The sequence below is a fragment of the Papio anubis genome, chromosome 2, assembly GCF_008728515.1.
Source record: "Papio anubis isolate 15944 chromosome 2, Panubis1.0, whole genome shotgun sequence".
NCBI classification, from domain to species: domain Eukaryota; kingdom Metazoa; phylum Chordata; class Mammalia; order Primates; family Cercopithecidae; genus Papio; species Papio anubis.
The window spans coordinates 98,432,626-98,448,883 of NC_044977.1; the positions used below are offsets into that span (position 1 = coordinate 98,432,626).

Genomic DNA, 16,258 nt, shown 5'->3' on the forward strand with positions numbered 1-16,258 from the left:
AGTGAGGGACATCTTCAGAGTCTGATTGGAAAGTTGTCTAACGTATGATATCATGTTGAAAGAAAGAAGGCATATAACAGTATGTGAAGTATATGCCTTTCATTTAATTTTGCAAAGAGCTAAACACTTTCAAGTCTTACATAAAGAGATTGTCTCCTTGATGAAAAGATAAAAACAAAATACAAATCAGAATACCGGTGTGGTTTCCATCATTTGAACTTATTTTATTGATACTCATTAGTGAATAAAATTTTGTTGATTTTTGATGCATTACAACACACTTTTTGGTAGTGGTTGCACAATGTTGATCGTTTATTTATTTACTATACTAAATATTGCAACCTCTGAACTGCCAATTTTTACATGGTATATCTGGCAACGATGAGTGGCTCCTCTCTCTGAATACATAAAATGGTCCATTCAGTCCATGGTTTTCATATTCCTTTGTTATTCTATCTACCGCTTTAAAATACATTCAAATAAAAAGATATAAGTTACTTGCAGTGAGTGCACACATGTAACAGCAAGGAGAGCTGAGGACGTAATTAACCAATACTCTTGTGTTCAGAGAATAAATAGTCTGAAACCGTGGGACTGAGGCTTGCTCCTTAGGGGCTTTCTCAAAGTATCCCTGCTGGACATAAGGTCACCCTCACTCAATGGAAGGACACATCTGCTGCTGCGAGGGAGGACACAGAACGACAGTTTCATTTACATGGGATGTTTTCCTTCCATAAATGTCTGGAACACAGTGTCACGGGACACCATGATGTACAGTGCAGCCCTCAAATTAGAATAAATAAGTTACGTGGTTGGACTGGAATGCCACAGACACACTATGACTGGAACTGGAAGGAACGAGAATGTTTATTTAAAATATGGCAGACATAAATAATAAATAAAAGTTAAAAATTTAATCGGCGACCGCAACAGGACCAGCCTCCCTTGTTGCACTCATGGTTCTTTTCACAAGCACCTGGATCTTTTCCTAAGGATCAAAAGTGGCACAAGGAGACAAAAGGCTTTGGAGGGAAAGAAAATACTTTGTTGTGACCACGTGCTCTTCTGAAACAAGAAGGCAAAACATGGGCACTGAATGGCTGCAACCAAAGACTGCACGGTGACAGCACCCTGGCCAGTCTTGGGTTTTGGAGGAAGCGCTGGAGCCAGTGGAATGCCAAAGCCTTGTTTCCCCCGGAACCAGTTTGGTATTATGCCTGGTTGTGGTTCTTCCCCTCTACATTTGGTGTTGACACATTTCTTTACATAAGCTTTTTCCCTATCCTTTTTCCTTTCAGTCTTATTGTTACAGGTGTCTTGGGTCTGGTCTTAAATCAATTTGGTTGTGACTCTGGGTCCCAGAAAAAAGCTGCTATCTCATTAGCGGCTGGGTGTGTTTGAAATTCATATTTGAACCACATAGAAAACATACACTACCAGTACCATTACTTCCCTGCATATATATTTTTTTAAAAAAAGGAAAAGTAAAACAAATCACACAGAACACAGAGGGGCTGCTGAACGCAGCACGAGTGTAAATACATTCTCTTTCGGGTCAGACATTTGGCCTGACAGCTGATTACAAAACACAGGATGACTTCAAGGGGAAGGCATGAAAACAAAAGGTCACACCTCAGAAAGGAAACGACTGTCCACTGAGGCAGAGTAGTGAAGGTCTTGAAGAAGCTGGGCCACCCATAAAAGAAAGAAAAGCCCTCCGATCAGGAAAGCCACGTCAGCGGCACGTGGCTGAGGATGGAGGCTCCTTACGCTCCTACAGGGTGGGTGAGGCGAGGTGTCCGATGACACCCAGATATGTTATGACCCGTGCCGCGTTGACAGCTCGTGGTGTGCCAGCCACGGAATTCACTGGTTTCCTATCCATGGGATAAGAACACACTTGGGAGTTTCAGTGCTTCTCAAAAGGAAAGAAGAAAGGACCCCACCTTCCCCCAGGTTAGCACAGGTGACGTCCTCGTGAGAGTGATGACAGTGCAGGGGCACTTCCTGTGGGATCGGAAGAAAGAGCAGGGCGGACACGAGGTCTCCAAGTCCTATGTACACATTTTACAAAGGTTCCACTCTTCCTCCATTAGGCACGAGGTTGATTTGTCTAGCTCAGGAGGGGGTGGACGGAGAAGGGCAGAGGGAGGAAGTGCACTGTAGGGGGAAGAGAGGGAGGTGGGAGCAAGAGAGAAGAACATGGGTCTCCTCCAGGGCAACCGGCCCCCTCCAGTCCTCACCGTAAGCTAGTTTGTTTGGAGAGCTTAGCACCCATCAAGATGCCCGAGGTGAGAGTCACGGGGGCTTTCATCTGCATGCTAGATCCCACCATGGTGGGGAAGCTGCGATTCCGCCGGATGCCACTATTCAGCTGCAGCCCACCGATGGCACTGGTGACAGTGGGGCATCCGAGGGGCAGGCCCTCAGGTACCAGGCCTCTGGGGACAAGGGCTGGTGCTGGCCCCGGGGGCCCACAGAGGAGAGGTCCCTGCTCCTCAGTCAAGGTGGGGACATGGGCTCGCCCTGAGTTCACCACTTTGGCCACCCCAAACCTCCTGACTTTGTCCACGAGGTTGAGGTTGGAGACGGACACGTCGGTCTGGCTCTCACTGCTGCGGACGTTCTTTTCTCTCACTTCCCTCAGGATGGAGCTGGCCGGCTTGGAAGCCAGGAAGTTGTCGTAGGGAGGGCTCGTGCACTTGAACTCAAAGGAGGGTGGGGAGGATGTGGGTGTCTGCATAGGCGAGTTCGGCGGAGTAGAGGGGATCACAGCCATCTTGGGTGTGTAGGAGTGCAGGAGAGAGCCCCGGCCGGCCCTGTCCCAGCTCTGGGGGTCGTACACAGCCGCAGAAATGCCCCGCTCCTTCAATAGCCACACGAGCCCTAGGGATGTGCTCATGGTGGTCGTGGACTCACGGGTGTTAGTGAAGGACTCAGCCAGGCTCAGTCTCCGTGGAGTGCATGGTGTGGCCACTGGCGTGGATTTCAAGTGGCTGGAGCTGCCACAAGCTGGAGTTGGGGCTGAGTTAAGGCTGAAAGAAGAGATGACAGGTTATTCACCAGAAATACCCACGAGCTCCATAGAAAGGGTCAGTGGCCAGTCTCCTGCAGGGGGTATAGGGACGACCCAGGACACGATGAGAGGGTTCCCCAGCTGAGGCCCCCAAAGGCTCTGTCCACGTCTGCTCCTCCCTCTCACCCTTCAAGAGAAGCATGGTTTAAGTTAACAGGAAGCTGCACATGATCCCCTTTGCCCATCCCTGGTTGGTGGGTACAGTTGTCCCCTTTGCAGATGAAGAAACAGGCTCAGAGTTAGGGGTTTACTTGGTGTCACATCTGGCTGTTAAGTGGACAACCCAAGTTGAGGGACTCTAAATCTGTTAGAGAACAGGAAAGGAAGCCCTTTGGCAAAAAGGCATTCTTTCCCCATCAAATTTACGCAGATTCCAGTGTTCCTTCCTAGTACCTACTTCTCCCTGAAGCAAGACGTGAACCAGGACTCTGGGAGATGAGATATTCCTTATCTTAGGAAGGGAAAGGATGGCCACAGCGTGTGGACTGAGGCCAGGCTGTGCCCATCCAGTCAGTTGTGGCCGTGAGCTCCTGAATCCCCAGTGCAGAGCCCTTTCCTCTGCACCGTGCTGCCCTTAACCCTTTTTATATCCTTGCCCAAATCCATTCTAACCAGTGGAGTTAGAGGGTCGGGGGGAGACATGTCTCATATGAAGAGATCTACATCAACGGCACTACCCAGGGAAAGGTCCACTGAAATGTGTGGAGCCTGAGTTACCCAAGGAAAGGAGAAAGACTTGTTTATTCACTTGTGTTGTGCTCACTAGGGACTCACTAGGTTCCAGCAGTTGGGATCCAGTCATGGAGTCCATTAGGACAGAAAAGCTTCCAGAAGGGCAGCAGAGGGAAATGCATTGTTGTCTGCTTAAAAAGCAGGAAAGGTTCTTTTTTTTTTTTTAATAATTGTAATTACTTTTGCACCAACCTAATAATTCAGTATCCCTAGAGACTGTCAAAAATTGCCAATGCTGCCTATATTTCAAGTCATCACGGCAGGGTATTGGGGAAATTTTTCAACTAGTAATAAACCTCATTGGCTATGACACTGTCACTGTGCAAAGCTTGGAAAGGTTCTCTTTTAACAGCTGCTCCAGGGATCCGGGGGAGGCCAAACAGGCATGGAAACCCTATACTGCTTCTCAACGAGCCACCAAGGAGCAAAGATGCACAGCCCTCCTAGCAGTCTCATGGGACATGCCCTGGTGTCAGCTCCAGGATTTTGCTGGGGCTGCCAGTGTGCTTTGGAGCAGGTCAGCTGCATGGTCCCCAGGAGGTGGGGATGGAGGCTTCTCTCCCCAGTCTGGCAGAAGGAAGTCCATGTATTCTGGGAAAGGCACCAAAGGAGGGAATGGGAAAGAAAAGGGCCCATTCTGGAGCAGGTCTTTGGAAAGACCAGAGAAGGGGCCCCCTCCCTCATGGGGAGCATGAGGTTCAAAGCAACGTACAAGCTAGGGGCACCATCTGGCTCCACACTCAGGTGACCTCAGCCCTTGGAGGTCAGCACAGGGTGGGGATACTAGAACAGGCCCATCTCACACAAGCTCAAGGATGGGGATGCTGGTGGGCTGGGGGACACAGAAAAGCATGATTAGAAACCACAACAGATTCCTAAGGTTAAACGTGGATTTTTTCAAAAGGCATGTGTGAAGTTTTACAAATGTTGATGTACCTTCAATAAAGGGCAAAAAAGCTCTAAACTTATAATCATGTTGATATGGCCATCCCTAGGGAGATTTTGTTTCCATTTTGTTTGTTTCAGTTGATTTGTTTCCATTCTATTTCAAGCAGCCTTTCTTTCAAACTTAGGCAAAAAAAGAAAAAAAAAGAAAAAGCCTTTTCTTGCTACTTTCTTCCCAGGCTTCGTTCAGCCCTGACACAGCCACATGAAGACCCACGTGTGGTTTAAGTCCTATGGCTACAGTCAGGAGTGCCATCTAGTTATCCAGGGCACCAGCCTCTCATAGTGGGAAGCTTGGTTCCATGGTTTTGAAAACAATCCCTTCCCAACATAAAGCCACAGGACAGGGAAGCCAAGTTCTCCAGGGGCAGGGAGACGGAGAAGACAAAGCTAATATTTATGATCCCCGTCTGGTGAGAACTTAGGGTTAGGCCTTTATTAGTGCTGGCACTCGGCTTGACTGGGGGTGTTTAGATGGGTTAGGGGCATCGACCATCAAGGCCGAGTTAGCCAGGCACAACCACAGAGACACATCCACGCCTAAGTCCCCAGGTTAGTGGCGGCCACGCGTGCACACACAGCTCCTTCCACAGGGCCCTGCCAGGGCAGGCACTGCTGGCGGTGTGCTCACCCCCTGCCTCACCCGTGGGCTCAGACTCTCTGCCCTATATCTCCTCTCAGCTCAACGGGGTATATGGCTGCTTCGTCGTCCTCCTCACATGACCTGTGGAGAATTATTCATAGTTTAAGGTGCTCCCTGGCTGACTGCTCCCGCCCCTTCGGCTTTATCTTCCAGCAACCCAGCATCTTGCACCACAGAGGAAACGGCTGAGGGGGTCGCTCCACTCTGTTAGGGGAGAGCATTTTCTCTTTTGCTGGCACCAGTGAAAGGCCTGAAATCAGGCCAAACAGACCAACTCATACCAGACAAGTCCTCCCCATAGATGGTGCTCCAGAGAGAAAAGGACCATGCTGGGCATGTGGCTTAGTCTTGGAGTCTTCTCATTTTGGTCATTACAGTTTGGCCGTAGTGCATGGTTCCTGTGGCCTATTGCAGAGGCACAAAGGGTTCCACAGGGCTCAGTAACTCCATCCATAAATAAAAGAACTCTGTGTTCTATTGACAAACTTTGGGGCAAAAAATCCAACAGACTTTAGCCGCAGGGCCCGTGGTAGTGTCAACTTCAGCTGGTTAAGGAGGGGCCTAAGAATCCATTCCATGGCCAACTAAATGGGCAACTAAAAGGGCAACTGCAGGTGGGTCCAGGTCTCTTTATCTGAGCCGGATCCAAATAAATAATAGCCTCAATTCAAAAGGAAAGATGGGCTCGAACCCAGGAGGTGGAGGTTGCAGTGAGCCAAGATCATGCCACGGCACTCCGGCCTGGGCAACGGAGCAAAACTCTGCTGCAAGGGAAAAAAAAAAAAGAACCCCACACACACACACACACACACACACACACACACACACAAACAACAACGAAAGGAAAGATGGGACCCAGAACAAGTGCCTGCAAATGCTGAGATGCTTAAACTGGCTTGAGTTGGTTTTTCTATGAGCCTCTCTACTTGGCTTTCCTCAGTATTAAGCTTTGCAGGGAAGGGAGTGCCCCGACCTCACCCCACCCCTGCCCATCCCAGAGCCAGGGTCCCTTACCTTGGTGTGACCCGAGTGAGCTCATCTGAAGGATGCAGAATGCGACAGGTGGTGAAGGTGAAGGTGGAGTTGGTCTGAGACATGCACTTCCCAGGATGGTGCGCTAAATTGGGAGGAACAAAACATATTCCTTGCATCCAAGTACAACCACAATAAAAATTAAAATCCAGCATGTCACTCAACAGATGCAAGAAGTGATGAGCTACCTTGTTAACTGGATCTGGGCGAGGAAGGTGAAACGCAAATGTTCTGGATTGAAGGCGAGTCCTCAAAAATAACCACAATTTTGAGCACTGGTCTGCAGAGCACCGAATTCCAGCTTCCGACCCAATCCAGACAAGGTTTCTCATCAGTATTCTTGGGCCAGTAGTGGATCCAGTCTGGGGGTGGGAGGTGAGGGGGGCGGGGTAATGGGCCTTTGTGGGATAAATTTGGTTTCCCTCCTCAGGTCAGAACCTGCTATCTTCTTTTGCTGCTTTACATTTCTTTGCATTGGCAACAGGTACCAAAGCTCTGCTCAGAGGAAGGGCAGAGGTACAGGCGGGGAGAGACACTTGGCACCTGGAAACAGGGCAAGGCTCATAGCTCCCTTTCTGCTTACACAAAAAGGGGCTTGGGGATGCTGGCTCCACTACTGTCTATTTGTGATTGTTATGGTGGGAGATGGGGACTTCAGCTGCCTCAGCAACAACGTCGCAAGAGTTACAGAGATCAGGGCTCTCCAGGGTCTTAAGCTCCAGGATCAGGTCTGGTCTGACACACCGCAGTGTGAGAGTACAGGTCCCCCTACCCTCTAGTTGCCAGCTGCTTTCTTGACATCTCTAAGATGTCTGATTTCTAATGAAAATGAGATGGCAACAAGTTGTTCCCAATTTACTTCCTTTTAATGCTCAAACAAGTTATTGCTGAGGCGGCTGAAGACTATGGGTCTGGAGCAAAGTAAATCATGGAAGTGTTAGGACCATGCATGAGAAAGCTGGCAAAGGAACAAGCAACAGAGTCTATGGGAGACATCATGATTGCAGAGGTCATCCTCATTCATAACTCGAGCATCAGGGGAAAAAAAAAAAAAAGAAAAAAGATACTGCCCCAAATAGCATGCACGATGAAGTGCTGGGATGATTCTCCCACCCAAGCCCACCCCACCCTCTGCCCCTATAGCAGCTCAGCCCCCAGAGACCTCCTGGGAGAAAACTGATTCAGATATCAGAGGCCGTGAGGATTCAAAGGCCATGAAGATTCAAAAGGCTGTGAACTAGAATCTTCTAGCTCCTAATGGTATATTTTCTCTTGGATTTGACAAAAAGGAAAACAATGGAATTGGTTGCTGCCCCAAACCTACAGGTCCACACAGTTGACTATGTCTTAAAAGAAAATCAGGAACCCGATGAAACAAACAAAAAAAAAATGCTGGAGACGCAAATTAAAGGCAGGCAGGACAAATCCAGAATACAAAAGTGACGGTGATTAGAAGAACAAGGCAAGACGGTTTGCCCTGATTTTTAAGGTCTGACTCAGGTCTGTGTGTCAAAGCAGGCTCCCACGGCACCTGGCATGACAGCCAGCACCACGGCCACAGGAGAAAACCCTCAGCCACGGGGAGCTCCAAGCAAAGCAGGAGGGAAGGAAAAAAAACACATAAAAATAGCCTTTATGAATCTTTCTTAATCAGTGAACACAATGGCTCAGGAACTCCAATAAGTAAGAAACTGCCACAAGCAAAACAAAAATGGAGTAAGCTATGAAGAGAAGGCAACCAAACAATCACGACTCTCTTACTGCAATAAGGTCTAGAAACAAAAATAACAGAAAGCCTGGGAAGCGCACCCCAAATAACAGGCATGAGGGGTTATTTGGGAAGGAGGAGAGGGGGAAATAAGACAACACAGTTGAAAGAGAGATAACATTTAAAAGAAATCAAACAAGGGAAGGCTAGATTTAAAATTAGAAGCATACCCCCATTTAAACACATGGCCAGAATATCAAATCAAAAGGTCACAAATGTTCACTTCTTCCTCCACCCTCTTACATATTGGATCTTCAATTGCAATAGGAGTGTGAGATGGACATTTTAGAGACATAGTTGCATCAGCAGAAGCAAACCCATCTTATACAAATGGGTTTTGGGGATAGGAAAAGGCTGCTAAAAATTCGCAAGTCACCATTCCCCAGAAGCAATGAACAGCCATAGAAGACCAAGGAAGATCAACAAGTTTCCAAAGTGCTAAAGCCAGAGACTCGGCCCCTCCAAAATACCACCAGGACGCCTGGACCCCGTGGGCTCTCCGCATGTCACCACTGACTGCCAGGCCGCTGCTGCACCTCCCTTCCTTGAGACACAACAGAGAGAGAGTGAGTCACCCAAGACTGGGATCATCAGAGGCTCCTCATGCTTGCTACAGAGAAGCAACGGGCTGATTCCTAAAGCCCTGGGTGCAGGAAGAGAGCAAGTTCTAAAAAAAAAAAAAAAAAAAAAAAGGAAGAAAGAAAAGAAACATAAAACATCCTTCTTGGCAGGAAATGGGGGGTTGGGGTGAGGGCTCACTGTGAAGTCACCAAGCCCATGCCACACATCAAAGCCCCCTTCTTTATCTAAATGGAAAGTTCTCTGCAGAAGATGGTATTATGTGTTCATCCCATGCTGCTCATTTGGGAGCTCAAAGGATAGAGTTTCTTCGATTTAAGGCTTTAACTCCCTATTTAAATTCTTATTCTTTCTCTCAACCTGAGTGGAGGGCTTCCTAGTGTTGTGAAGAGACAGGTATAGGTTAAATGGGTTAGAGTATTAACAACAACAAATATTTTCATCATTTGATTTAGGAATGAATTTGGATTTACCAATAAAAACTCTAATTCTTTTTAAATTGTTGTTCTTCCCCCAGATTCTGACACTGGCACAAAATGTGACATACGCTTTAAACTTAATTAATCCTTGATTATTATTCAAGATCTCCTATGTTGATGAACTGCCCGTGGCTGTCGTGCAGATGTTTTGTTCTGAAAACATACGACATGCAAGCACATATCCTTCAGCTAGCTACAGGTGGACACATCAGAGGACTCTGCGAGAGTGAGAGCCACTCTTACTTTCACTCTGTATACCGAGTGAGAGCTCACCTGCTCTCTCTGGTTGGACTCTGGTGAGCCTTCTGCCTGGAGTAGGTATACTTGATCAGTGGCACTGACTGCCCATGCTCTCAGGGGCCCGTGATGCCTGGGACTGACTGGAAAACTGGGTGGCTGGGATCCTTCTGCTGCAGCCGGTGATGGGGGAGCCCTGACACGGCCCCCACTCCCTGGATGCCCCTCAGACTGCACGATATAGAGCAGGATGGCTGCTGCTCTGTGGACTGCTTGGGCCTCCCAGGGAAGATAGGTAGGAAGCCCACTGCTTCCCATGGCCCAGTGCTTTCATGGTGAGAAGGGAGCACAGAAGAGGCTGGGACACTCCGGTGGGGCCCAGAGGTTCCACAGGGATTTGCAGGATGATTGGAACTCTGCCCGTCTGGCCACCCATAATACAATTAGTACACACCTGCTCATGCATTTCCTTCCCTTCTAATGGCACTCTCCTTCCCCCATCCCTGGGAAGTGCTGGGGACAACAGCAGCTTTCTTCTCTCTAAAGGCTGCCATAAAACCTAGTCCTTAAAAGAACCCTCACATGAGCCCACACAGAGACACTGGAAAATGCAACCATACTTGGTATGTTGCTATGGGGAAATTCAGGGTGCAATACACACCCAGACACAGCTACTTCTGAGGAAGCCTCTGAGAACGGAGAAACACTGGCCATGCTGCATACCCAAGCTATTTTTAAAAACTCACATAAATAACTTCTATAAATGTAAATTTACAAAAGCATCTCAAAATCTTGGAAAAGGGACTCCACCTTTGTGATGCACTGAGGGCCTTCCATGTTCTTTTTGTCACTCTTGGGAAGTGGCCAACTTGTATAAAATAAACCCTATGCCCTGACCTTTCTTTCCTTTTCTTAACTTGAGCATGTAGTGGGATGCTGCTGTCACATGACTTGGATCTGCTTTTCAAGTTCTATAAACTCCTCAACCAATACACACACACACACCCCAACAGTGGCACCCACAGGCCAGCCTGTTCTATCCAAGTAAAAACAAATCTATTGAAAATAAAAGCCGTTGTCCATCCAGATTAAGGGTATGTCTTAAGCTATCCCCTAGGAATATCAGTATATTTTAGTTGTTTAATGCCCAGCTTCCAATGACTTTGTTGCCTTTTGCTTGAGGAGTGGAAAGGGGAGAGGAAGACGTGTCTTTACTGTCACCTATATGAGAAATAGTTCCCTTTCCATTAAACAGATAGGGAAGAAGCAATGCTTTATCTCTTTCTAAAAGACTAAAATATCAGGGCATGGAAGGTGCTCTAAAGACTTTCCTGTCTCTTCATTATGTAACTCTGCCCATGATATTTTCAGGGGGAAAAAAGTTCTATGATGAGTTCACGTGGGAAAAGTTGCATAGTTTGCCCTACAAGTCATCATTAATGTAAGTACTATTCTAGGGATTCGTGTGGCTTTAACAAGTGTTTTCTCTGGAGGTGGGGAGTGGGGGAATTAAGAGCAGTTTCAGATGCAGCAGTGCAGCTTGTTTTAAAAAATACAAAAGTGATTTTAAACTGTAACATGTGGTACAAGATCACACTTTTAAAGGCCTTAGTTCTGGGCTTCACAGAGGCTTGGTATTTTTTTTCTCTGCTTAAGCATTTCTTCAACAGAGCCCTCGACTGCTCCTGCAGCTCCGTAGAGATCCCTGAGCTCCTCGGTGATCAGACATCTGGCCAGCAGGAAGCTGGGAGGTTTCTATCACAGAGATTTCGAACCACACATCACAAGATCTTTTTCTGGTTTCTGCACAACTTATTTTTGGTTTCTGCAAAATTAAAAGTCGACTCTTCTTCCCACTACGCCAAGTTGCCTACCCTGTTTCACCTAAAAAGGATGTGATTTAAGAGATAAACAATTTCACAGCATTGTGCAGAGGGTCACAAATTCTCTCAAGTGCCCCTGGGGTATCTTCTAGAGAAAGGGGGATTTTTAGAATGCTGTTAAAATGTCAAAAGGGCAAATGCAGAAATCCTTTTGTAGTCTTCAGACACCAACAAAGCTGGACCCCACGCCCTTTTGTCCTCTTGTCCTTCCTTCTGTGGCAGACACCAACAGGTGAAGGGAGGTAGCCTGGCTGAGCTGCATCAAGACCTTTCCCCGCTGGTGCGTTCAAGGCCAGCACAAGAGAGCACTTCACCTGTGCTTCACTAGGCAGTGCGGTTGCACAGCTCCTCCCCTCAACACTGGGTGCTCCCTCAAGAGCCCTCCACATTAGAAGGGTGTCAGGTTCAGACACCTACTCCTCAGCAACCCACATGCCTCCAGGAGCACCAGGGGGCCCTCTGTAGTGTTCAGAGGTGAGGACACCAGAGAGAAAATGCTCAACAAGTGGGCTTTGTTCTGGACATTTTAAGCAGAGCTGACTCTATGCTGTTTGTTTTGAAGGAATCAATTCTTTCATTCTTCATTTTTCCACTTGCAGGTGGCAGTTGGCCTGTTTTACTCTGGCTTACTATATATTCTGATGGAAGAGCACAGGGCTTTCCTTAGCATCTCCTAATACAGGTGGGTTTGAGCCAACCATCCACTCTGTCCATAACAACCAAACTCCCTCACAACTGCCACAGAACCAGGCTGAATCGAAAAGTGTTCCCAACAGTGTGGGAACTCACATCAACTCTCTCAGTGTAGACAATGGGAAGGAACTTCCCTGTACCCAAGGGTCTGTGAATCGAGCATACTAGACTTTTCTTTCCAGACCCATCAAGCCCCCAAACCAACTTCTCACAAGCCTGTCTGAACCCCACTTCTGTGGTCTGTGGTGGACTGAAGTGGGGACAGGATACGAGCTGGCTCAGCTTTGCTCTAGCTGCTTCGCCTGGGCAAAGCTGCGGGAACACCCTGCTGGCCTGACTCCGCCTGGCTCCGCCTGGCTCCTTCCTACCACCAGCCCTTCTCGGCCCTTTCACCCAGTCACTGCTCCTGACCTTGGGCCTATGTATCAAACAAGGAGGCCACAAAAGCAGCTGATTCTTGGCTTTTGCCTTGGTGGCCCAGTTGCTGAAGATTTAGGGAATTTTTCAAGGGCAATTTTAGCCAACTGTGCTTTTTGTCTTCCACTCTGACTTTAAGATCTCAGCTCCAGGTCAGGGGTGGTGGCTCACACCAGTAATCCCAGCACTTTGGGAGGCCAAGGCGGGCAGATCACTTGAAGCCAGGAGTCTGAGACCAGCCTGGTTAACAGGGTGAAAGCCCATCTCTACAAAAATACAAAAATTAGCTGGGCGTGGTGATGTGTGCCTATAGTCCCAGCTACTTGGGAGGCTGAGGCAGGAAAATCACTTGAACCTGGGAGGCGGAGGTTGCAGTGAGCTGAGACTATGCCACTGCACTCCAGCCTAGGCAACAGAGTGAGACTCTGTCTCAAAAAAAAAAAAAAAAAAAAAAATCTCAGCTCCAATTAGGACAAGGTTCTACTGCCGGGTCACTGCCAGGTAAGATGTCAAGATGCCATGATTCGTGTAAGTTTTTGAGGATACCTCCCCTCAATATGAATTAGTCTTAATGCATAAAAGCATTAAAATAAACTGACCGTCAATTTTCTCTATCCATGTGGCTTTAATCCCACTTCTTTCTCACCTTTAAGGATCAAGGCATTCAAGATAATTCAACTGAACTGCTCATCCACTAGCCAACTACCAATTTAACTGTGTGACTTTAACTCTTAGTCCTTTGCCACACGCAGGCTCTTCCCCACACAAATACCTAAAATACAGAGTACTGAAAGAACAAGATGATGACTAGTTCTGATAAGGTATACTTTCTATATAAATTAAAACATAAAACATATCACTGAAATAAAGTAAAACTATAATCTAAAGCTTTTTAAACAATCCATTTTAATCATCTAAATTATTTACAATACAATAACATGGAATCATCCTTTTTAAGACATGGGATTATAAAAATCAACAAGTGAATGATGCTTCAAATAATACATTTAAATACATTAATCAAATTTTTTCAGTGCTTAAAAGTTTTTCTCCATGGGACAGCAGGCTCTGGACAAAACTGCCTAGCGTACAAATATTCCCAGTTTCCTTCTATCACACCAGCTGCACATAAAAAGGTTCATCACCTCCTGTCTCCAAAGTGCCTCCCTACTGAGTTTCCCCAGGCAGACAGCAGCTCCTGGGATAGTGCTGTTTGGCAACAGAAAAGCCCAAGCATACAGGACGGATTAAAAGGCAGGGACGAGACACCATGGATACACATCCCAAGACAAAGGATGCCCCAAGCCTTCCCCATAAAGCTTATCTGTCTGCCTGTGTCTCCATGATGGCAGGCAGAGAGCTAACTGGGACCTCCAGGATGATGATATGCTTTTTAAATTCTGAGAATCAAAATGGTCCTGTAATTCCCAATAGAGAAAACAGAGCCAATTCATTGTTCACCCCTCTCCCCTCTGAAGCCAGTTTTTAAAGATGAACCTCACCCAGAAAATAAGCCCCAAAGAATTCTCATCTAAATGATCGACCCTTCCTAAATTACCTTTGGCAACCCAGGTAATTATTTTTTATTACACACCTCCAACCTGACCCTTTCTACAGTTTCAGCTATAAATGTTCATGCCCCTCCTCAAATAGTGTTTCTAGGATGAATTTGCTACAGGTTTGAGTACAGAGGGAACAAGCAAGAAAAATGTCAGTGTTTATGTTAAGGAGAGTGGTCAGGATGTCCCCAGTCCTCATTATTGGTCCCTTCTCTCTCTCTGTCCTCCAAGATAAGTTCTTTGTTGACTTGATAAGCTTTAGTCCTTCTGTACAACTTCTAGAAGGTACACCTAAAGGTGCTTCTTTGCACTCCCAGAACTCACCTTCTATTCTACCTGTAAGGTTGTAGGGGAGTATCCCAATCGGCAATCGGCATGGGGCCTACCCCTGCAGTCACAAAAACCAGCCAGGCATCATGTTCCTGCACCACCACCTGCCTTCCTGATGGCCACGGGTGCTGATGACAAAACTGGGACAGTACCGCAGCTGGTTTCCCTTTTTCAAGTGTGTAGATATGAAATAAAAAAACATTTTCATTCCCTCACAAGCTTAATCTAGTAATTTAACTGCTTTAAAAAAAAACCAAACCATAAACAAACCTGGGTACTAAACAAATCACATGACTTGATGACTTCTCTAAAATTAACATCAAGGAAAAAAGGAAAAGTTGATCCCAAATAAAATCCCTTGACCACAGCTGTTTGAAATTCGCCAGGGCAATGGAAGAACCTCAGCTCTTTCCTGCCCTGTATTTCAAGGGGAGTGTTGTGGCCTTCAAAAATGAAAATTACGAATCACAAAGATGAATGTCCTTGCTTCAAACCTAGTGAATCCTCGGGAATGTCATGAGGATGACAACACAGGGTTAATTCATTTTTTTCTCAGTCTCTCCCCTGACTCCACAAAAGCTTTGTCTTCCCAACACAAGGGGCTGGGAGGTCCAGTCTAGGCAGAGCATGCTGTTGGGATAAACAGTAACCATGTGATCCCATGATTCCCAGGGCTCTGAGCACAAAGCTTTTCATCCCAGTGGCAGCTGGGATGTGGGTAATTCTGTAAACTCATGGCCACACCTTTAATGCTTGGGTGCAGTGGGTGGAGTCAGCTAGAGCTCTTTTCCAGCTTCATCTAGGGTCTTCTCTCTGGAAAAGCTCAGTGACATTCTCCAAAGGTTTATTTGGTTAAGGAGTATTGCTAAAACACTTTATAAAAATCCAATTTGAACACATGTGTAAGCTGAAAAGAAAACGACATATACACCTCCATTGAAGCTGGGAAAGTGAAAAGGCTGATGAAGTGTCTGAAATCCTGAACTCTTCCTGGTTCTTTCTATTTTAATACAGCATACAGGTAACAGATGATCTCATTTGCCTTCTGAATGACCCAGCACTCAATTTCCCTTAAACTGCTCAGCTCCACTTGGAAATCACCAGGGGACTTGAGAATCTTCCCCTTAGACTCAGGGAGACACCCAGACCAGGAAGAAGGGCACTGATGTTTTTCAGGGGCCCCAAAGCCCACCTTTTTTTTTTTTTTTTTTAGCAGCCTTTCCTGCTCCCCCTTTACGATCCCTGCTGGGCCATGCACCTCCAAGATGGGCAGGGGAGCCACACCCATTGTTACAAATAGGAGTCATCAGACTCTGTCTTTAAAAACAGTACTGTGCAATGAGAATGCTTTAACCATCACCCACACAGACGAGCGGAAGCTACAGACAGAGAGCCACTACGGATGGTGCCCGGAACAGAGGTGAGAATGGCCCAAAACTCTGCCTCCGGGAAAGGTGCCAAGTTTACAGGACTTATCGTGGTGCCCTCACCAGACCCCTCCTCCTCCTCCTCCTCCTCCTCCTCCTCCGTGGCCGCTGGCTCCTGCATCTCCTCTGGGGAAGCCTGAGGCCGGCTCGGGTAACTTCTGCTGCCTGAGACAGTCACACGGGCTCGGGACCTCTCACCTGAGGTCTCTGGGTGCTGAACTGGCGTGGAGGTAGCTAGGCGCGGGAGAGAAATGTGGTCACCTGTGTCATCTTCTTCAAAGTCGTTAAGGCAGTACACTTCGTCCAGGTCAACATCCAGTGTCCGGAAGCCCTTGGTGACCACACCAGGCCGGGGGTCCAGGATGCCCCCAAGGTGAGGCTGGGCCAACTGCTGCCAGTGGTGAAGGGTGGCAGAACCTTGCAGGAGAAAGGGAATGGAAGAAGGGGACAAGGAGAAG

The 16,258-nt window shown here is 47.2% G+C and overlaps 1 protein-coding gene and 1 pseudogene across 13 annotated transcripts in view; both read right to left on the reverse strand.

Annotated features, from left to right (window-relative positions):
- Positions 1–200: 200 nt before the first annotated feature.
- TRAK1 (trafficking kinesin protein 1) overlaps positions 201–16,258 on the reverse strand; it is a 210,898-nt gene continuing 194,840 nt past the window's right edge. For 4 of the 13 annotated variants that reach the window (XM_031663456.1, XM_031663457.1, XM_031663451.1 and 1 more), the window contains 3 exons: positions 16,062–16,217; positions 6,411–6,513; positions 201–3,035 (listed from right to left, as the gene is read on the reverse strand). In XM_031663456.1, the coding sequence (XP_031519316.1) occupies positions 2,240–3,035; positions 6,411–6,513; positions 16,062–16,217 (1,055 nt within the window). In that variant the 3' untranslated portion in view covers positions 201–2,239. Of the gene's footprint in view, positions 3,036–5,384; positions 5,478–6,410; positions 6,514–13,373; positions 16,218–16,258 lie in introns of those variants that run through there. The other 9 variants (XM_031663453.1, XM_031663448.1, XM_031663452.1 and 6 more) reach the window with 5 other exon arrangements.
- On the reverse strand, positions 4,015–4,138 carry LOC116273884 (annotated as a pseudogene).